The 22,667-nt window shown below is 38.4% G+C and overlaps 2 protein-coding genes across 3 annotated transcripts in view; both read left to right on the top strand.

Annotated features, from left to right (window-relative positions):
• The first annotated feature begins 1,890 nt into the window (after positions 1 to 1,890).
• On the top strand, positions 1,891 to 6,386 carry LOC107691528 (protein L-Myc-1b). The gene is made up of 3 exons (XM_016490158.1): positions 1,891 to 2,233; positions 3,222 to 3,814; positions 4,857 to 6,386. Exons 2-3 carry the CDS (start codon positions 3,247 to 3,249, stop codon positions 5,501 to 5,503), a joined length of 1,215 nt encoding a protein of 404 aa, XP_016345644.1. The 5' UTR covers positions 1,891 to 2,233; positions 3,222 to 3,246; the 3' UTR covers positions 5,504 to 6,386.
• A 2,233-nt stretch (positions 6,387 to 8,619) lies between these two features.
• Positions 8,620 to 22,667, top strand: part of trit1 (tRNA isopentenyltransferase 1) — a 48,744-nt gene continuing 34,696 nt past the window's right edge. For both annotated transcript variants that reach the window (XM_016490157.1, XM_016490156.1), the window contains exon 1: positions 8,620 to 8,805. In XM_016490157.1, the coding sequence (XP_016345643.1) occupies positions 8,659 to 8,805 (147 nt within the window). In that variant the 5' untranslated portion in view covers positions 8,620 to 8,658. The remainder of the gene's footprint in view (positions 8,806 to 22,667) is intronic.

The raw sequence follows: 22,667 nt of genomic DNA, 5'->3' as shown, positions 1-22,667 counted from the left end.
GGGCGTATCTGCCGATACTGACGCGAGTATCGAAAGTATCGATACTCAAACAAAAAATATCGATACTAAGCTGCATTTTATTTACCAGTGATTTTGTTTATTTAACAAAATTAATAATAATGCGTACAATATGCATTGCATTGGACGAATAACCTTTGTTAGCGAGTAATTGTGTAGGATATGAATGCATATTGTTGAATGATATGAATGCATATCGTTTTTTGCACATAAGTTAATACTGTACATTCGCATATTTAAATACATAGTACATAGTCTATATTTCTGTTTTCACATTCTATATTTCTACTCTATACTCGCATATATAGAAGTCTATATTCTATATTTCTATTTTTTTTTCATAGTCTTTATTCCTACTACTGCAGCATAGTTTTTATTATTATGTTTCTTACATTGTATGTATGTATGTATATGTGTATAGTTTGTGTATGTGTGTGTATAGCATTGCACTGTCTTGGCATTCATTGTGGACAGCAAAGTAAGAATTTCATTGCTCAGGGAAACTTGTTTTCCTCACTGGGCATATGACAATAAACGCTTTGAATCCTTGAATACTTGAAATGATCTGCTAGCATTTTGCATTGTAAAAATCGTTTTTTTACCTTCATGTGACAATTTTTTCAACCAAAAACTCTGAAAAAACGAATTCCTATGTATGTATTTAAACATTCTTAAAACAAGACTATTATTTTATTTATTACAACATTATTGGTAAACAACAGTTTTATATGTTTATAAATATAAAATATCATTTAAATATATTATTAAATATATTTTGTTATATTTGTTCTTCAAGTTTTGTACTGTATAGTGGAAGTGCATGCAGACCAAATACTCTATATCTATAGTATCGCGTTATCTGTTAGGCGTCTTTAATACATTTGCATGCATATTTTTTTTAAATAATTAATTAATCATTTCTTATTTAGGATACATTTATATTTATATTTTATTTATTAAAATGCTTGCAAGGGTACAAAATAAAAATAAAATAAAAATGAAGCGCTTTAAGTTCATTATCTCTAGGAGGGCATCATAAGATCGGATTGTTTTTAAAAGCGGATCAATTGTGGTTTTCAGATCTTGAGCTCTGAGGAAGACACCAATGCCAGGAATCAGTGCAAACGCATCGCGAAATAAGAAGTGGGAGATGGAGGAATACGACCAATATCAGCACTATTTCTACGACGATCACAACTTGGACGAGGACTTTTTCAAATCGACCGCACCAAGTGAGGACATTTGGAAGAAATTCGAGCTCGTGCCAACCCCGCCCCTGTCGCCTGTCAGGATACTGGAAGGTTCCGGTCCATCTCCAGGGGACAGACTAGAGTGGGTGTCCCAGTTCATAGGGCAGGACGACGAGCAGGAGGGACAGTGCAAACTGAATGCGGAGGAGACTCTGGAGAACTTGAGCTCCATCATTATTCAGGACTGTATGTGGAGCAGTTTCTCCGCCAGTCAGCAGCAGCTGGAGAAAGTTGTTAGCGAGCGCTTGTCCTGCTCGGCGCAGTCGAAGCTCTCCAGCAAGGCGCAGTGCGTCCCTGCGGACAACAGCTTGGCGACTGATTGCGTGGATCCAGAGATAGATAGATAGATAGATAGATAGATAGATAGATAGATAGATAGATAGATAGATAGATAGATAGATAGATAGATAGATAGATAGATAGATAGATAGATAGATAGATAGATAGATAGATAGATAGATAGATAGATAGATAGATAGATAGATAGATAGATAGATAGATAGATAGATAGATAGATAGATATCCTGATAGAGATCCTGTCACTTTAAGCGGTGGGCGTGGTCAGCGCACTACGACCCGCCTTATATGCAAATCCTCCCACCACTTTGGCTGCGTACTCGTTTCAGGTGTCCATAGTGAGCGCGAGCCGCGGTTTGAGAAGGGAGCACACAGGCGCTATAAAGGGCGCAGAGAGAAGAGAAGTTCTCATGAAGAAGCCGACTGCAAATTAGACAACATCCTCGCAACTCAACTTATAAACAACAGCCAGATAATACAAAACCACACTCGAGAAACCCAACACAAGACAGGATTATTCAACACACAGCTGATGACGCTTTCTGAACTTTGTTGACATGAAAGCTTTTTGTGCAAAACATTTAGCTGGGGCTCACCGGTGAACCGCTACACCTTATTTTCGCGTCTCAAATGACAGGCAACGTACTCACTCCCGGATCTGTATTACGGTAAGTGTTTAAGCAAGGAACGCCTAATTTATTTGGTTCATCTTAATCGATTTTAGGGGAGAAAGTAAGGCATTTTACAACGAATAGAGCAATTCTTTAAGACAGTATACACTCGTAGTAGTATACCCTATGCACTTACATGAAGCATTACATTGTTGTGTAATGTTTTATACCGTGGAACTGCATGCAGACCAAATATTCTATATACTATCGCGTTATCTGTTAAGACGTTTATATATAATAACATCTCATAATAATACATTTCCATGCATATTTTAACTAATTCATAATTTCTGTATTTAGTATATTTTAATATTAAGATTTTAATAAATACATAAATTGTTTATATATATATATATATATATATATATACAAAGGCACAGCTTTTTACTTCACAAGATGTTATTTAATGGTCCATTATATTTTTATCTGCTGCTTGGACTCTCATTCTGACGGCACCCATTCACTTCAGAGGATCCCTTGGTGAACAAGTGATATGATGCTAAATTTCTCCAAATTTTTCTGATGAAGAAACAAAATTTTTGACATCCTGAATGGTCTGAAGGTGAGTACATTTTCAGAAAATGTTTATTTTGTGACCATGTACATGGACAACATTAAGAATGCGTTTTGATCTATGTTTTGAATGAATGACAATTAATTGTGAACACAAATAGCCTGGTGGCACAGATGGATGACCATAATGGCAAAGAGCACACGTTGATTAATGTTATTCTTTGATATGATGCATTATCCAGTGGTTTAATTAACATTCAACCTTTTTCTACCAGAATGTGCGTTTTTAGTGATATAAAATTGATTTAATGTGAACACGATGATATATTAGCGTCAATGATATTTGTAGCTATTACTAGGGTCTACCAGAACTAGGAACGTCTACAAAAATGAAGCGCTTTAAGTTCCTTATCTCTAGGAGGGCATCATAAGATCGGATTGTTTTTAAAAGCGGATCAATTGTGGTTTTCAGATCTTGAGCTCTGAGGAAGACACCAATGCCAGGAATCAGTGCAAACGCATCGCGAAATAAGAAGTGGGAGATGGAGGAATACGACCAATATCAGCACTATTTCTACGACGATCACAACTTGGACGAGGACTTTTTCAAATCGACCGCACCAAGTGAGGACATTTGGAAGAAATTCGAGCTCGTGCCAACCCCGCCCCTGTCGCCTGTCAGGATACTGGAAGGTTCCGGTCCATCTCCAGGGGACAGACTAGAGTGGGTGTCCCAGTTCATAGGGCAGGACGACGAGCAGGAGGGACAGTGCAAACTGAATCCGGAGGAGACTCTGGAGAACTTGAGCTCCATCATTATTCAGGACTGTATGTGGAGCAGTTTCTCCGCCAGCCAGCAGCTGGAGAAAGTTGTCAGCGAGCGCTTGTCCTGCTCTGCGCAGTCGAAACTCTCCAGCAAGGCGCAGTGCGTCCCTGCGGACGCGCCTGCTCTCAACAGCTTGGCGACAGATTGCGTGGATCCAGCAGCTGTCCTTACCTTCCCCCTGAGCAGCAGCTGCAAGAAACAGGTGTCGTCCGGGTCAGAATCTTGCACAGACTCCTCTGGTAAGCAGGAGACCATTGATTTTGAACGCGACAGACCAATAAATCTCACTTATTTGCTTAACAGTGTAAATTTGCAGTTGTGTTGACACCTCCTTTCGACACCTGACGGATCTCAATGTCTATGATCATGCACTGCAGAGTTCCCATTCATTTGTGCATTAAGTAGAACTAAGTCAAAACCTGACATACTTTAATAGAAAAGTTGCATTGGTGCTATGGGATTTAAGTTGGCATTTCATTTCGATTTCTTCTTAATATGTGTGGAATGTAATAGTTTGCTGAACTTCCACATTCCTCAAGTGGAACTAAAGGAGAAATTGTTTTATTTGTGGGTGGTGCCAGCAGCAGAAACCCATAATAAGGATGCTTGAATCCTAAAGTGACACTCAAGGGGCACTACCTGAAGTTGTCACCTTTTTTTGGCTTTTTAATTGTTCTATATTTTCACTTAAAGGGCACATGCAACTTGAAGGCTTACGTTTTACCCAAAATAAAAATTCTGTATCGTTTGCTCATGTCATTCTATGGGCTGACATACAGCAGAATACCAAACATATGTTTCAGCTCTTTTTATCCATGCAATGAAAGTCAAAGGTGTCCAAAACGACACTGGATACCATTTATTTTCTTTGTATGGACCCGAAAAATATGTATATATTTATTTATTTTTGGCTTAAATATAACTTAATAGTGGATTTCTGATTTTGTGACAAATATTCTGCTTTGTGCTCAGTGATCGAAATAATTGCATAGTGAAATCAGAGTAGAGGGAACTCGGAACAGATGCTTCTCTTATCAAAATACACATCAGAGGTGACTCCAAGTTCATTATTGCATCATTTACTTTCCTCTTTCTGAGAATAGGGAACTGATAAAAACATAAGATTCATATGGTAGTTTTGGAACCCATCTAATTAAAGATCTTACATTCTGAATGGAGTTTCTAACATGCTAGAATGGGTGAATGGAATGGTGTTGGACTTTGGTAGGAAGTGGCATTGCACACACAGTCAATCTACATTTCTTTCTGTTGCTCTTTCAGATGATGCAGAGATTGATGTAGTGACGGTGGAACATAGGCAGAACAAATCGCGCTTGGTGAACACCCGTAAACCAGTGACCATCACAGTTCGTGCAGACCCCTATGACCCTTGCATGAAGCGTTTCCACATCTCCATTCACCAGCAACAGCACAACTACGCTGCCCGCACTCCCGACAGTTATCCTGAAGAGGAGCCACCTCGCAAAAAGATAAGGCAAGAAACCTTACAGCCACGATTGGGTTCCACACCCCAAACCCCAGAAAGAAAAAGCCCCTTGCCTTCCCCCTCAGTCCCCACCCCATCTCAGACTGTCTCCGCTTCTCCAACACACACATCCTACCACCTCAAATCCCAACCATCCAGCCCTCAGAGTTCGGACTGTGAGGACACGGACAAGCGTAAGACACACAACTTCTTGGAGCGGAAGAGACGCAATGACCTACGCTCCCGATTTCTGGCCCTACGGGATGAGATCCCAGGCCTGGTTGACTGTCCAAAGACACCCAAAGTTGTGATCTTGACCAAGGCCACAGAATATCTGCGTACGCTGCATGTCAGCGACAAACAGAAGGCCCAGGTGAAGAAGCAGCTAAAAAACAGACGACAGCAGTTACTACGGAGACTCGCTGAACTAAAATGTGCATAAACCTTCATAGTCCAGCCATATTTTCAATAGGAACTGTGTAGAACTGAGTGCTTTCTCCAAAAGTGGGATATTTAATGGAATGGATTTTGAGATTGGTTCTTCAGTTTTTGTTCTTTGCACATTTGCCTTCGCAGTGGGGGAGACGAACTTGTGGAAGCTGTGGAACTGGTTCAAACATTTTCCAAAGAGGGTCATTATTTCTGATTTTCATTTGAAATTTAAAGATTTAAACCATGAATGTGTGTTATCTTAAATTATTTGATGAAAACTGAAGTATTTGGGCAGGGAAGTATTATTTCATTGAATTAGCATGCCAAATTAGGCATTATTCGAAATGTAGCAATCTATATGCATGTGTAATTGATCTTCTAAACCATCAAGCCCTTTTTGTGGGGGAATCTTGAAATTTTCTGGATAAATATATTTAAGGGTCTTTGATCAAAGTAACTTCTCCGTTAATAGTGATTTATCTAAATTAACCTAAATTTAAGGAGAGCTGTGTGCCCCCATTGCCGCATGATGACAGAGTAAGTTTAACAGACAGGAAGTTGCATCACTGTTGCTTTGTTACATTGTGTTCCACTGTTTGTTTGTTTGTTTTTTCTTTTCAGTTATTGTATATTATTGTTATCTTGAACATTCAGGACACTGTCCAGCACAGCCTTGCAGTGTATATAAACTGTGGCATATTCTTCGGACATATGTATATAATAGTAGGGGTGTACAGGACATTGTGTAAAAATACATACTTTGTGTTTTGAATATGAAAATCAGCACTGTTAATAGACTTTATTTTCTATTTTTCTGTCATTTGTCCTAAAACTTGGTTGGCCCACCTGCCTTCCCTAAAGATCTCAAAGTTTCTATTTTTGTTAAGAAAAGTTTTTAAAAATGTCAAAAAGTTAAATAAAACAAAACTATCAACATTTCATTTTCATCACTAGCCACTTTATGCTGTTTTCACTGCCTATTCCCTTGTGGTCTGAAATTTCTTTGGCTTATCGCTGTTGTGGCAGAAAAAAATGCTGAAAGAATTTTGTACTAATATTTTCTTACAGAATTAATTGTATCATTGTTTGATTTCTGTTTAAATATTAAGTTGTACTGGTGGTATATGCTTACTTATCTCCCAATATGACCGTGGTAATTTGAAGTTTATGCACATGGTCATTTGTCATGCAATTATTTGTAAAAAATAAAGGCCATGTGCTCACAGCAATCACCACTGATTGATTGAGGTGACTTCTGTTTGTACATTCAGCTTTGCCAAATGATCAATCAGAAATAAATACTATCAAATAGACAATACTTCACACCGGGGATGCATATGCCATCAGTAACCTGTTGTTGTTGTTGTTTCTTTCACTTTTGTCCCTTGTTGTCAGGTGTCATAACGGGAGGAGAATGGCAGCAGCATTGTCTAAGCACTTTGTGTTCTGTACCTCATAAGCCTATATACATAAACTCAAAATTGGGTAAACAATAAAATAAATTCAGTTCAAATCCTGTCAGCATGCTTGTCTTTCTTTGTTAATTAGCTTTTAACTCCACTTAAATGCTTTCAGATTTGGTTGCATACACCTGAAGCCATGAAAATTAAACGTTTTAACAGAATAAGACTTAAAGTGATAGTTCTCTCATAAATAATCTCATCATTTCAGTCTCATGTTGTTCCAAACACGCATGATTTAATTCTGTGGAACATAACAGGAGATGCCTCAGTCACATTTGTATGAAAAAGATGCAATGAAAGTGCAGAGTGACTCATACAGGCTTAGAAAAAAAACAGGGTTAGTAAATGATATGACATCTGGGTGAACTTTCCCTTTAAAATGATCTTAAGAGACAGTTTTTAAATAATATCTTGATTAGTGGGGCAGTGACTGGTTATAAAAAATGCAGCATAATAATAATGCACATTTTACTATGTGTGGCGTAAGAGCTATCAACATCTGTATGAGAGTGTGTGAACTCGATTTGATCGTTTCATTAGCGAGAGCCACTTTTAGTTGACACGTCGTAGTGGCCTTCTTTGCCATGGCAACATCATATCCCTTTTCCTTGGTGCAGAACGCTCAGTTGCCATGGAGACAGAAGAGCTATTCATACCCGTGTTCTTCCGGAAGGTGCACAAGTCGACCTGCTAAAGTCAACAGTATTGTCAAAGCAGCCAACGTAAAGATTAAAAACTGTGCCAACTCATCCGATACAGTATGTGAGTGAAAACTGAAAGCTCTCATTATTGCATTTAAGGATACAAATACTAGTTTCACCATATTACTAATAAATAGCACTCATTGCTGTGTAGATTAATTGCCAAATGTAGTCCATTACTGATTACAAATTAATTACATGATAAAAATGGTAGTTATTAATGTAATCTATTTGATTATTCATTTTATGTAACATATTCCAAATACTTTTTGATTACGTTTAGATTACTTTTGACCTAACTCGTTTATCCTGTAGATTTGAATGGGATTGTTGTGTACCATATTGATATATAAAAAGAAATAGGGTAGGAAAAAAAAAAAAAGAATGATTAGGGAGAATTAATAAATTATGAATAATTAATGCCATTGTGTGGATATGTAATTATGTCATCCATAAAAAGTAACTGTAATCTGATTATGAGCATTTTAAAATGTAATATAATCTAATTACAAATAAATTAATGAATGAATGAATAAATAAATAAATCAAAGTAAATCAATAAATGTTGCTAAATGAATAAATGTACTTAGTTTTTGGAATCACATATTACATAATCTGGTTTACATGTAATCAGTTACTACCCAGCACTGCTAACAATGTGTTATTAGAGCTAACAGGACTCTGTATGGATGTATTAGTGATGAAAATCTGAACATTTTTCGACATATTTACTAGATTTGTTTCCTGTTTGGAACAAGCAGTGCCATTTTATTGTCCACATATATATTACAATTCCTGTTTTCCAATAACTTTTTGTTAGATAGTTGAACGTCTGTCCTATTTCTGAATGAAACACACTTGCCTTCCCGTACATACTAAAACTGAATCCTTCAATCCCGTTCCTATGGAAACAGTTTTAGTTGCTTGGATACAGTTCCCTCCTCCGCTGCGAAATCACCGCGCATGCTCAGATCATTCTACAGCCCTGAGAGGTTGCTGTCATGGCGGCCGCCACGCGTGTGCTCTGGAAAGGCGTCAGCCCGTCTTTAGTGGTGATTCTAGGAGCCACGGGAACTGGCAAATCTAAACTGGCTATCGAGATCGGGAAAAGGCTTAATGGGGAAATTATAAGCGCCGATTCAATGCAGGTGAGTTGAGCGATCCGCTGCATCATCTGTATAAGTTAACAGGGAAGCACGTGAAAGGCATTGCGATTAATAAATGACAAGTCATCTTAAAAGAGCAGAGCTGAAAAATGTAATAGTTAATGCTTTATATTGGAACAGCATGATTTGTCTGAAGCTTTGGGTTGGTGTGAAATTAAATACAGCAAGTTTTATATCGTGTTAAACTTGAATATCAGTAGGCCAAAAGCATTTATATAACTAGTAATTAGTCCCCCCCCCCCAAAAAAAAATAGGTTGGAGCAAACGTTGTTTAAACTTTTGCATAGCGCATCGTACACGTTTGAGGTTTTAGAGTTATTTTATTTCCTCGTGTCCACCACTGGTCGCCATTTTTGACAATGCTCCACGCGATCATAATTCATAAATGTGTAATAAAGCCAAGATTTAATTCGTGTCTACTGATCTCTGCCACTAACACCAGGCTTATGACAAGCAACGTGTGATAACTGGTTTATATTTTAGTTGATTTGGTAATTGACCTTACATGCATTGATCATTTAAAGGAGATCATTGCTCAGTTTCCTGATCTGATCTGTTTTAATGGGTTTCATTAAATAGATAGAAGTGACCATCTGCAGTAGCTCGCTACTAAGTCTGAAGTATTTGTTTTGGTTATGAATAGTTCTGACCAAAGCTGGAGATATCTTGGGCATGAGCACAATAGGGCATGTTGCATAACAGTAAGAATGGTGTCTTACAAAATACCTGTCCACCATCTGGTGCCAACTTTAGATCAAGGTCTATATAATATTTGGAGAAAGCTGTCTGTTAGCATTGCTGTGAATCCCAGTGACATTTACTCCGCTGGAACAGATACCCAGAGTAGTAGGCTACACGATTAGAAGTCTGCCATCTTTGCTGGTTGCATGGGCTCTCCTCAGTTCTGCTGCCAGGTTGTATTGGGCAGTTCACTGCGAACTCGAAGGCAGCGCATAGGCAAAATATATTTTGTTATTTTTAGAGCCCTTGGAAAAAAAGAGCATAAATCATATATTTGGTTCTAGTAGCAATATAGTGAAATATGTACTTAAATGTTGCATGCAAAAAGTACTTCATCAGATTACACAGATATTTTTGAGTGATAATCAGTGGAGAAAATGTTTTTTTTAGTCCCACCAGGAATTAACAATTTTTGATTGATTGTTATCTAACTAAGGTATTATTAAAAGCTGTCATTATTGCATTTAAAACTAAATAAATAAATGTGGCTAAAATTAATACATGTATTTAATTTTTGGAATCTGATTACATAATCTGGTTTACATGTAATCAGTTATTACCCAACACTGCTAACGATATGTCATTAGAGCTAACAGGATTCTGCATGGTTCTGTATGGTAAATCTAACATATTTTATGTGACTAGACGTAAAATAGTCATACATGCAGAAAGCTTGTTTATTTTTGCCACACAACTTTTAAACAAGATTGTTACAAAAAATGACAACAACGAAGCACATTACAAACACTATGACAAAGATACAAATTAAATAAAGAGTGCTTTTAAAGTTTTTCAGGTAGCTAGGTTTAATATTCAGGTACAGAAACTGAATTGAGTCTCTCTCAAGGAAAGTCTGTTCACTGGGGGGCCGTATTTGCAACACCTCCGGGCAGTTATTTAGGGCATGCAAGGCCAAGTGCTGTCTGCTTGAATGAGGAAATCCTGAGAGAAAAAAACAAAACAAAGAAAAGCATGCCACACTCACATTTAAATAATATATTTCAAATCGGCAACAAAATCTGGCAGGAACTGCCGCATAAATATTGTTTCTTATGCTCAAATAGCATTAAAAAAACGTATTTTTTGGGCTGAACCAGTGAATCGTTCTGATAATACACTGACTTCTAATAAGGCGAATGGCTTCTGTTTTTTTCCCACGCTCCACCCCTAGACGTCCATTCTGGGAGTATGTAAGTTTAGTGAGCAGGTGTGAAATTCATCGAAAAGGCTGGTTTGCTTTACATTAACAACAAATGCCTGTGTACAGCTATCCACTGTAATTACAGCAGTGAATTCCTGTTGGGAGCTCCAAAAATTCACCAAAATATATAAAAACTACATGCAGTTGCTGTGAACTACTAGTGTAGGATAACAATCTACACTTGTAATATGTGCAATATGTGGTTTGAATCAGATTTGAATATGACAGTGGCTTGTTAGTTCCTCAGTGTGAGTAGAAGCTCATTGGTCACTGTCGATGACAATTTCAAATGTGTTGGACACGCTCTACTTGCACACTGTAGCTTTACTGTGTGTATGCAAATGCTTTTTGGTTTAATCAGACTTATCTAGTTGCCTCGAGTGCTGTATTGTTATATTGCAAATATTGAGAATTGGAACAAAGCTTTACTGTGTCATTGGACAAGTTCCGTTTTCATCCAGCTCTTTGCAGCTATGATCAGGTAAAGTAGCTGAGGTGCTGAATCCTCCACCAAATCTGTGTCAGTAATAGATGAAAAGGCTTTGGCTTTATGAAAAGGGCCCCTGGAAGCAAGGCCTGGGAACTCAGGGGGTGGGCTTAGTGAAGGTTTGGTACCACATTTGCATATAGGCTTGTCTATTATTCTTGGTAGAAAGGGACTTTTCTGCTGTTGAATTTGGGTCAGTTTAATTGTACATTAAAGCCTCATTCAGGATGTTGAAATTTGGCCCATTCCCAAAGCTGAACTGGGTGTAGTTCATGTATTTTATGGCTTGAAAGTGTGTCAGGACATCCGATTAAGTGCTCTGACGTACATAGTTAAAATTATGATAATTTTGTCAGCTAATTACATAATCTTTCTAAATCCAGCACATAGATTGCATCATTGGCATAGTATCTTTAAGACGATTGCTCTGTTATATAGCCTCCCTTAGAAATTTTGACATGCATTTTTGTATGTCTAGTCTATGTGTAAGTGTCTAGCCCTTCTTGCTATTCCATAACTCTTTTATCAGTTGTGTTTACTTGCTCTTGCTCACTCCCTAACTCTTAATATTAAACTTCAGTTTGTGTCCTGCACGTTTGGGCTATGGACATGAATGATACCTCAAGTTGTGTGGCTTGTTGAAGAGAGATGTGCTTTGACTTATGACTTTTGCCTGGTTGGTGAAACATGCAAAATAATCTTACATTTCAAGGAGGGCCTTGAGCCATATCTAGAGTAGTGTTGTCTACCGAATACTGAAATTTTGGTACCGTGACAACACTAATCTAGAGACAAGAATATCATAGAGATTTGGGAAAAAATTTAATTGCAGTTTTCTTGGTGCAGTTTTGATGCCCATTTGTAGGGCTGCACAATTTGGCCCAATATTTTGTGGTTATATATCAATATGACTAGTGTTGTCACGTTACCAAAATTTCAATATTCGGTACCAATACCAGTGAAAATCCACGGTTCTCGGTACCAATTTCGGTACCAAAGCAAAACACAAAAACATGCTAATTAAAACATTTGACTCTACTTTCATTCAATCCAACCTGTGTACATATTTTTTTAAAGGCTTTTAAAACCTTCTAGAGTTATTCAGCCAAGAATAACAACTAAGTTAGCTAAAAAAAAAAAAAAAGCCCAGAACTGCTTTTCTGACTGATATGACACAAACAATGTTAACTATTTGTACATTCTCTAACACGCATATTTTAGATTCAAAATTCATTTAAAAGCCTCTGGTGTGTAAAAATAGTAAATATCATCATGTCCTCCTGTTTTTTTTAACCCTAATAAAAGTTATAGGATCATTAAATAGTTAATAAAGAAACGTAATTCTAATGCTCATTATATTAGCATTAGCTGCGCTTTTGCTAACGATTAACTACTCTAATAACAGCGATGTTCATTTCAATCCGACATTCAAATTAAAATATTGAATAATATTCATAACAGAAGCGGTGTTTCCCACAGACTTGCACTCTATTTGTGGCTGCATATATATGCAAATTCATTCTCTGCCAGCAGGAGGTGCTTGTAGAGCGGGAGAGATAGAGGTTTCACCGGTAATGGCTGTAATCAAATAAGTGCTGCCGCTCACAAACGCTGCTCAGGCATTACAGGCAAGATGAAATGAAAATGACATCCATCATTTTCTGAAGACAGTCGGTTTCCTTCAGAAATACAGTGATATAAAAACACCCGCACTGGGTTTCGACTTTGACATGTGCAGTGCTCATGTTTATTCAACGAAGTCAAAGCCTTTTGGAAAATCTATTTGTGGCGTTCAGTTTTGATATTGTGGCGGGCGCCACAAATACATCAATGTATGGGGAAACACTGATCTAAATATTAAAAATTGAAATGAAACTTACCTGCTTGAACTCTTTCATTTGATCCGGGTGTCTGTCTTTGAAGTGTTTTGTTAGTTTAATGTGTTTCCTCATTTTGAGGTCGCGATGTCTCAGTGCTTTTATGAAGAGAGCGTATCTGCGCACCTTTCGGATAGCGCATCAAGAACCGGGTCGACCGGGTACTCGGTACCACCGGTACTTAAAAAAACCTGGTACCGTAACGTTTTCATTTTTTTAGTACCGACTTGGTACCGAAGTACCGTGTCTTTTGACAACACTAAATATGACTATATAATAATAATGTTTTTATTACAAAATTAAATATTAAACGGGTTAATAAATATTACTATTGTGTTTTTTTTATAATACCATACATTTTTTTTACAGTGCAACTTTAAAATTACAATTCTAATATTTATGACTGCCTTAATTTTGTAATCTTCCAACTTGAAACCATTAAGCTTTTATTTTGGTTGAATTCCACTGAGAGCATTTGAAATTGCTCTTTTACTGAGAACAGGCGCTTTATAAGAGCTTCTCATTCCAAGATTGGTAAGATGGTTGGTGCATGTTGCATTCCCTAATACATGTTATAAGCAACTCAAAAACCACATGCGGTGATGAGTTATTGCGAACTGAGCCATTCTGAGATACTGAAAACGGTCCCTCTTTTCCTTCGTTTTTATATAGCTTGTAAAAGCGGCGTGCGCATTTTACTTTCGCTTTCAAATAGAGGCAATTCGGAGTAAAGGAATTATTCATTTGAATTTTCCCTCTTTTCCTCGCTTTCCTTCGCTTTTAAATAGCTTAAAAGCGCCGTGCGAATTAGCGACAATTCGGCGGCAATTTCTTGAATGCAACAACAAAATACAACGTCAAACTCACTTTAGCCTGTATATAAAACAGAACTTTTATTAACAAAACAAATAAAAATACACCATGCTATAGGGCAGGCTATGCCTAATATAAAATAACAAATAACTTACATAAAGTTTAAATAGGTATACAAAATTGGAAATAAGTAAACATGTATAATATATAACCAAATAAATAAGAAAGTAGAATGTTAAAACGAGTAAGAAAGCTTGGAGGCATGGAACAAATTAAATGTGGAACCAATTAAATAAGAAACGAATGTTCCACATTTCCACAAAACTTCCAAAATCAGATGAACGGCAAAAGTCAAAAGGCTTTTCAAAATCCAAAATATTGCCAAACAGGCGCTTTTGCATCTCATTTCGAAACTAAATCATCCGCGATCGTCTTGTCTGTCTCACCCCACTCTTCTTGTCAGTCAGCTCGACTCACTCTCCTGACTGGAGAAATGAAATCTGATCTGTGATGCGACTGTTGTTCGGCACGCTGCATTGAGCAGCCGCGTTCAGTTTTTAATTGTAGTGTCTGTTCTTTTACTGAACTAAGTGATTTTGAATGCTCTTGAATACTCTAGCAACTCCCATGGCGACTTTTGTAAAGGCAAGCGCCACTCATAATTTCCATAGAAAATGTGATCCTTTAGTTGTCCTTCCCTCATGCAACCTCCTTGAGGATGTATTGCTCTATTGAGAGTGGCATGGCTGTCACCTGGTGCAGTTAATTGGGTTACGCTAATAAAATTCCTCCCCTTGTGCTGCACTGCAGTCCCATCCACTGCTCACACACTGAGCTGTAAGCTGGCTCCTCCAAGACCCCTTGCTGGTGTAACGCTCTTCAAGAGAAACAGTGAGAGCTTTGGATTGACCTAGCAGCAGTCAATGTGTGCTTCGTGTATCTGTAGAGTATATTGAAAAGTATTGCATTTGTTCGTAGATAGTAAATGCATGTTTGTGCAAGAGTGAGTTGTTTTTTTGCGTTCTGTTGCACGCTATTGACGTGCTGAATTGGTGCCTACACGCCTATTATGCTCAGTAGCTTTCAATGGACATTCAACTGCCATTCGGCTTACACAGGACACTATTTACATTTTGAATGGCAGTACTGTACAGAGGGTTAGAATGGGACTAAGCCGAGAGAGCGACCGATTGTTTGTGTGGTCAGGTTGGGATTGAATATTTGAATAATAGTTTGTTGAAGTCTGGTACCCAAATTCTTGCTGTTGGAGCGAGTAGTGACATGAAAGGTCACAGAGGGCAGGGTTCAATGGACCTCGGGTCGGCGAACTGCTCATGGGAACCCCAGCTGTGGTCACTAAGGCTGTAACCGGAGAAAAGAAAGAAGGGATTTTGGGTGCTTTAGGGCATCCTGCTTTTCACAAGAGGTCTTCAAGATCCCAACAGCCTTTTTAATAGGCCATTCACAAGAGTGAAAGACCAGGAGACCTTAACGCAAACGGTTATTATTATATTAATACTAATTAATATAAACGAATAAAAAGTAAAGTTTAATAAAATAAAAAGTTTGGGTTCACTGACGCAGAACCGATTCTTACTACTCTTTGCTGGTGTCAGCTTTTGATCAGTGTAAAAGGAATCCAAAAGGTTTATAGAAAAACGAGACACCCCGGAAAAACCTGCACAAACACCCATGCTGTCGTGTTTGAGCTACAATGACTTGCTAAATGACATTATTTTAAATGTTGTTATTCATGGCATGCCATATGTTTATGTGCCATATGATCTAAATGTAATCTAATTTACACAGATAACCAATTAACCATCTGAATTTGATATTTGTAATGTTGAAAATCGGATCAAATAAATTATTCTTCTTTCTCAAGCTGAGACTTTAAATCAGAGATTTTGGCCCTTTTTTCCCCCAAAAAATCTAACTTATTTGGGGCAATGGGCCAAAAGTAAATGGTGCATTACATCCAACTTTATTATATTAATTTTTTTTTTAGTCAAATTAAATTCAATTTCAGTGCAGAAATAATAAACAAAAATGTTAAAACAAAAATTAGAAATGAAGATACACTTCAGTGGCATGGTTTCCCACCTTTTTAAAACCTTGTGATTAGGGATGTAACGGTATGAAAATTTCATATCACGGTTATAGTGACCAACGTTATCACGATTATCAATATGATCACGGTTTTGTTAAAATTACATGAAAATGTTCAAAAAGAACTGATACACACACTGAAAACATTTCAATAAGTTTTATATTTGAAAATCAACAAACAACAAAAGCAAATGGCTGCAATATAACAAAGAGTGAAAAATTTAAGGGGGTCTGAATACTTTCCGTACCCACTGTATATATATAAATATAAATATAGCATACGATATTTAATGCGCATTAAATATCGCATGCGATTTATCGTGCAGCCCTAATATATATATACACACACACAATGTGATTTCCGTTAGTGATCATGTGATCTTTGGTTAGCAAGTTGGGGTTGATTTCGAGTTCACATACAAACATAAATAGAATAGTCGGCAGACAGGGTGACCGTCCTCGATTAAATTGCCTTCAGGACTCTTGTAAAAGCCAAAATACGACCAGACCACCGATTTGGTCCTCTTAGATGGCTGAAAAATCTCCCAAGCGCTGTCACTGCCTTCCGCCATTTCGTCTCGTGCAAACAAAAACAAAAAACCAACAACATTGCATGCTGCTTCTGCGTCAGACTGATGCTGGCTGGACAGGATTTACCGCGAGTTTTCAAAATCGCGATCAGTTATAGAAATATGATTTAAGATGGTAGTGGAAGCAAGTTTAAGCAGTTTAATAGTAATTAAGACAATTAGACAACATTTTAATAAAATAAGAAGAAATATTTATTTGCAAACACTGATGGAGTAGCCTACAGAATGCATGCACGCACGTGCAGCGTTGTCAAGGTAACATTTGGTCTGTCATTCCATTCACCAAGGGAATTCCAAACGCTTATACGAGACAGTAATGCCCTGCACCCTTCAAAGAACACACTTCAAGGGCTCTGCCCTTCGAAGGGAGTAGGGCATAGGGATGCTCACTTCTGTTTGGAATTCGCCCCATGTCTCTTGTATCACCGCAGAGGCGCGGATGCGCTCTCTCGTTTCATTCAAATGCAGCTTGCCGTCTTGCGTCTTAGTTTTTGATTGTATTGAAAATGAAATCAGAGGAATTTAGTATTAATGCTACTATAATTTTGCTGTAGGGATCATATTGTCCTGACGATTGTTTTGTACAAACTGAAGCTGTAGAACTAATAGAACGTGATGACACAGAAGAACTGTATCCACATTGACCGCCACAAATATCCACTACCCTCTGCCATCAGCTTCCGCATCTCACACACACTAGATCGACTTTAGCACTAGATTTAGCAACTTTCAGACCCTTTTAGCGTTTTTTTCCGTAGAATATTCATACTGACAAACCTAGTGACGTTTTTGGATAAACCTTAGCTATGGTTCAGTTGGAAGATTTCGCCAGTGCTGTCCCGCAAACGCGAGGTCTGACTTTCCCGGAGAAGTGTCAGCTCTCTCGGCGTCTGTTCTGTGCAGTGAGCGCCATGCCCACTGTGACGTCTGCATTCATCCCGGCGTCTGAGAAACCTCGACAGAGCTCGAGATCTGCCTGATATCCAGTTAAACTCCCACACTGGTCCCTCGGTGCAGACTGAAGCGAGAAATAAAAGTGATGTCGCTCATTTATTCTCCATTGCTCATCTCCTCTGGCGCCCTGTTCTGTCCTCCTAGAAAAGCCTAAAACGAGGTGCGGAAGTGGGTTAGTTGTGGGTGGGGTGTTGAGTGCGGCGAGATTCAGAAAGCCTCCACAAATGATGACTGCACGATAGGGCTGGGCGATATGACGATATTATCGTATATCGACGATGTCTCGTACGTATCATGATGTCAACAGTCAGGTAACAGATGATTATCGACATTATTGGAAAAAAATGACAAATGATAAACCTAGTAATTTGCAAAAAAATATTTTACATAGCCCCATAGTCACCATAGAGGTCTTTTTGCATGCAAGAATGAAATAATTTAGTAGGTGGGTTGGAAATCGAAAAGCTATTCCAATTTCGGTAATCAGATCAGATGCTTAAGGTCAGGAATCAAATTACTTGTTATAATATTACATTTCGATTCTGCGTCTCAATTTCTGTATGCGCATTTATTGTGATTTCAAAAGATTCAACTGCAAGAAGACGAAATAGAACTCACTTCTGCACTCGTGCGCTGTTTTCTGTAGGGTTGGGTATCGCTTGGGTTTTTTTTCGATACCGGTGCCAAATTAATACTTTTAAAACAGTTCCGGTGCCTAAACGGTGCCTGAACTTATTAAAAAATAAATAAATAAAAATTCTCCAAAAATGATGGATTGGCCATTAGCACTATAAACACATGATGTCTTTTGCTACAAGTGCCTGCACTTCAGCGTCCGTCCATCTATCGCTGTTCTCCATACTTGCAAAATAAGTTGACACAGTGTTTACAGTATGTTTACATGGCGTTGTAAATCATGGCGGGTGAGGGCGTTTTCGTATGCGTTTGGCCAGTCAATGTCTACTTGCGTCACGATTAGTACCAGTTGTGCTGGTTAGAACCTGCTCCGGAGTAGGAGCTAATTTGGTTCTCGAAAAAGGCAGTCCGGTACTAAAATCGCACCCAGTTCCGGCGGTCGGTACTAAAATCGCTCCCAGTTCCGGCGGTGCGAAAACGCCAAAAAGTGGGTAGTTCCACAATTAGTTCTGGTACTATGAAAAGGTTCCTGCGGTGCGAAAGGCCCTATAGGTACCGGTGCCATATTGGTACCAGGTTTCGGTACCCAACCCTAGTTTTCTGTGCTGCGCACACACACACAAAGCGCATGCACAAAAGCCGCCTCTTATATACACGAACACTGGACTGAGCTCTCTTTCTCGCATTCTTACACATTCGAAATACACACAGAATTATATCAAAGAATCATATCAAGTTTCGGCAGCCCAACACTGAATATAATATTTTGGGCGTTGTGTTTTGATTTATAAAATAAAAATTATAAACATTACAATACAAAAATTTAATTTAAATGACCCTGCTTCTAAATAAATAAAGCAGTTATTTTTATTTAGTTAAAAACAGGCCAAAAGAGACCTCCGAACTAGTAGGCTACCAGAAAGGAAAAAAAAAAACCTTAACGTTTTTGCTCAGAATTCGTTTTTAATCCCTGCATGATTTTGCCACCTTTGTTTAAAGGCGAGGTGAAGGTGGGGCTTAGGTAGACGATATTATCGGATATCGCGAAGGTTTTAAAGGCGATTATCGATAAGATATTTTTGATATATTGCCCAGCCCTACTGCACGATAGCGCTAAAGCGAGGGGAAAGAGCGACATAATTAATGATTTATTAGCTTGGCTTCACTGAGCCATTCCTGGAGGATATGAGGAATGGATGGAAAGACGCAGGAGAGTGGGGCAGCGTGAATGACTGCACGATTGGGGCGTTAAAGATGTGTAGTGGGAGGTGTACAGTGTTGGAGAAAATCAGGTCACCTTTAAACAAAAAAATCTGTTTTATTCTAGATTCAAGCATTCTTTTTTTATCGACACTTGAATGTAGGTAAGTTTTATAAAAAAGCAACATTTTGAGCAAAAAGCAAAGAAGATTTTATCAAATACTACATCTGGATCATATTCTGTAGGATGATAAAAGCAAAGATGCAGTAGATCGCTTCCATCAACACCCCCAAAGCTTGCACAGTCCTTTGCCACTTCCTGGATCGACATTTCACTCGGTAACATTAGGCAGTTTTCATTTATATGCTGTTTATTGTTGATGATCATATTGTTTTTTATATGCATATGCATACATACGAGATCACTCGTTTCTGCGTCTTCCTCATATGTGTTTTTGATCGGCACATTCTAGAATCATTCATGAGATGCGTAATAGCGCCCCCGAACGTATAAATAGTGGGGAGCAGCTGTCTCGTGCGTGGCCTGAGGTGCTGTGTGGGTCAGCCGCGGCCAGCTGTAATAGCTCAACACTAAAGCCATTGTCTGGGGACTCGTCTGAGTGTTTGTGGTGTGGGTCACTGGATTCACTACAGCTTTTTTTGCTTGTTCACCCCCTTTCCCTTGCTTTCTCCCTTTCTTTGGGTCTCACATATACACATACACTCTCATTCACTCACTCTCACACAAAGAAAAACTGTCCCCACCCCATTGGGCTGTGGTCGATACACAGACTTGTGACCACTGTGTCGGCCGTCTCCTGCTCTGTTCATGTGAATGGTAAGCGCTTGGACTCTCACACCCTGCCGCAACTGTTACTACCTCATAAATGCTGTTATTGTCTTTTTTACAATTGGAAAATCGGAAATTGTGGATGTGAAATAAGGAGTCCACATTTGTTCTATTCCTGTTTCCCTCCTCTTTTTCACTCCCCCCTCTCTGTGGGCCAGTTTTCCTCATTAATAATGAGTGTCAATTAGACACTCTGGCTCTCTAGAACATGTCCAAACACACACACACACACGCACACACGCATAGGCAGCTGCATGGGAATAGATGCCATGCCTGCCATTGAAGTCATGGAAGGGCATGAGACCAAACAGCAGGACTTCACCATTGCGACGTCAACCAGACAAACCAAGGTGAACGCAACAGGAAGGCTAATCGCAAAAAAAGAATCCTCAATGGCTTAATCATTCAAATCAAACATGTCTGTGAGATAGAGGTCAGGAAACTAGTTTAAATTTGACGCAAGCAAAAATGAGGCTGAGAGGAACATCAAAACTTAAATCTTTTAACAGATTTCCAGTGAACAAAATAGTTAATTCCTCATCTTTTTTTAAATCTGTTTGTTTGTGAGAAACTTGCAGTCTATTTTATTTTCAACAGTTTACCTCAAAGCAAGGTTGTGCCAATGTTTAAATATTTTTCATTTTTATTATTTTTTTTTTTTACAAGTTTTAAATGTTTCTCACAATAATCTTCAACAAGTTGTACTTTTTACGGCAGAACATTTAAATGTTTGTCCGCAAATTTTGTGTGGACAAAATATTCCAGTTTCATCTATAAAATTATTGATATCAAGGTACACAACAGCACAGCACAGCACAGCACATTGAATGAACTGTACTTATGTTCAAATTCGCTACTAACAAAAATGTTTTGTGAAACATTGGCATTTTTTGGGAAAGAATTTAATGGATGAAAGTCTCATTCCTCATCCCTTTCAAAATGTTTTTTTTCCCGCATTTAACTTGCCATCAATTCACAACAAGCTAGATTGTACCTATGTTTATTAAGCGTTAACCAGTAATAAATGATTTTCTCATATAACAATCTTCATATTTTGTACGTTTTTAAAAGACATTTAAAATGACTATCCACAAATTTTGAGTTGTCAAAATATTACAGTTTCATCTGTAAAATGATTGACAACATGACAACATTGAACGAGTTGTAGTTCCATTTCTCACAGGCACATCTGTATTTATGCCAGATTAAATATGCCTTCTATTGAACGACTAGAGAAAATAAAAATTAAATAAACACTGGAGAAGGGGCGTGCTGGTCATTTGAAGCTTGGAGCGCCGGGTGGGCTCTGTATCAGTGAGAGGCTGGTGCGGAGTCTAATAAAAGGGGGTAATAAACGGGTGCAGGGAACAAAACCCGTTAATGCCTGCAGCACTTAAGAAACGTGGCCCCAAATGAGAGCCACATGACCAGGCTCTGCATTCACAGGGCCTTCTGTCATTCTTTGCCCCACCCCCTTTTTCTTGTTCTGTGTTTTGTGTAATTTTAGTCTTATCCTGGAGGGTAGCTCATACATGCTAGGGCCCCTCTGAAGAACACAACAACACATATGCAGATTTTTTTCTATGGTCGTTGCAAGGTTTCTTTTTTGTGGATTTTGGTTATGTGGCATTTTAGTGGTCTTCTCGGGTCCTAAAATCTGTACTCGACCCGAATCACTTCTTACCCGAACCCGACGTGCATATATTAAAGGTGACATATCATGAAAATCGGATTTTTCCAGGTTTTAAGTTCTATAATCAGGTCCCCGGTGCATCTACCAACCAAGGAAATGTGATAAAGATTAACCCAGTAACTTTGTTTTGGTAAGCCTTTTTCTGCAAGCGTCTGAGAAAAACGAGCGCGTCTGATTTCGCTCCCTTGGTGACGTGGCAAAGGGATGTCATTATAATATTACCGACCCTTAATCTGTAAGTTTCCACACATGGCACCGTCATTTTGATTTCGCAAGCGACAACGGTGTAATGCCATGGTGAAAGTTTGAGCAAAACATGCTAACTGTTCTGTTTTTGGCTGCACAGACGAGCACAGAACACTATTTAGAGTCCCAGCCTCAGAGGAGACACGAGAAGTGGATTTATTGATTTATTTACTGCTGCTGCCACACAGATCTAAAATAAACATGAGATTTATTTCCCAGCAGTTTACCTTCACAGACATAACCGACTGTTTTTTGTAACTCGTGTGTTTTTAACGTAAACTTGTGTGTGAATGAGAACTTAGTTTAGTACTCACATGCTGCGACAGCAGCTTTCTGTCCGTGTGCTTCAGATGTGTGCAATCAGAAAACCGTATATCAGAAGTTTAAACTCATATGGTTTAAAACGCATGATTTCAGCACGATAAACATGATAATCAGAACCAAAAC

The sequence above is a fragment of the Sinocyclocheilus anshuiensis genome, unplaced genomic scaffold (assembly GCF_001515605.1).
Source record: "Sinocyclocheilus anshuiensis isolate Anshui unplaced genomic scaffold, SAMN03320099.WGS_v1.1 scaffold162, whole genome shotgun sequence".
Taxonomy (NCBI): Eukaryota; Metazoa; Chordata; class Actinopteri; order Cypriniformes; family Cyprinidae; genus Sinocyclocheilus; species Sinocyclocheilus anshuiensis.
This window is presented reverse-complemented; position numbering and strand designations above follow the sequence as displayed.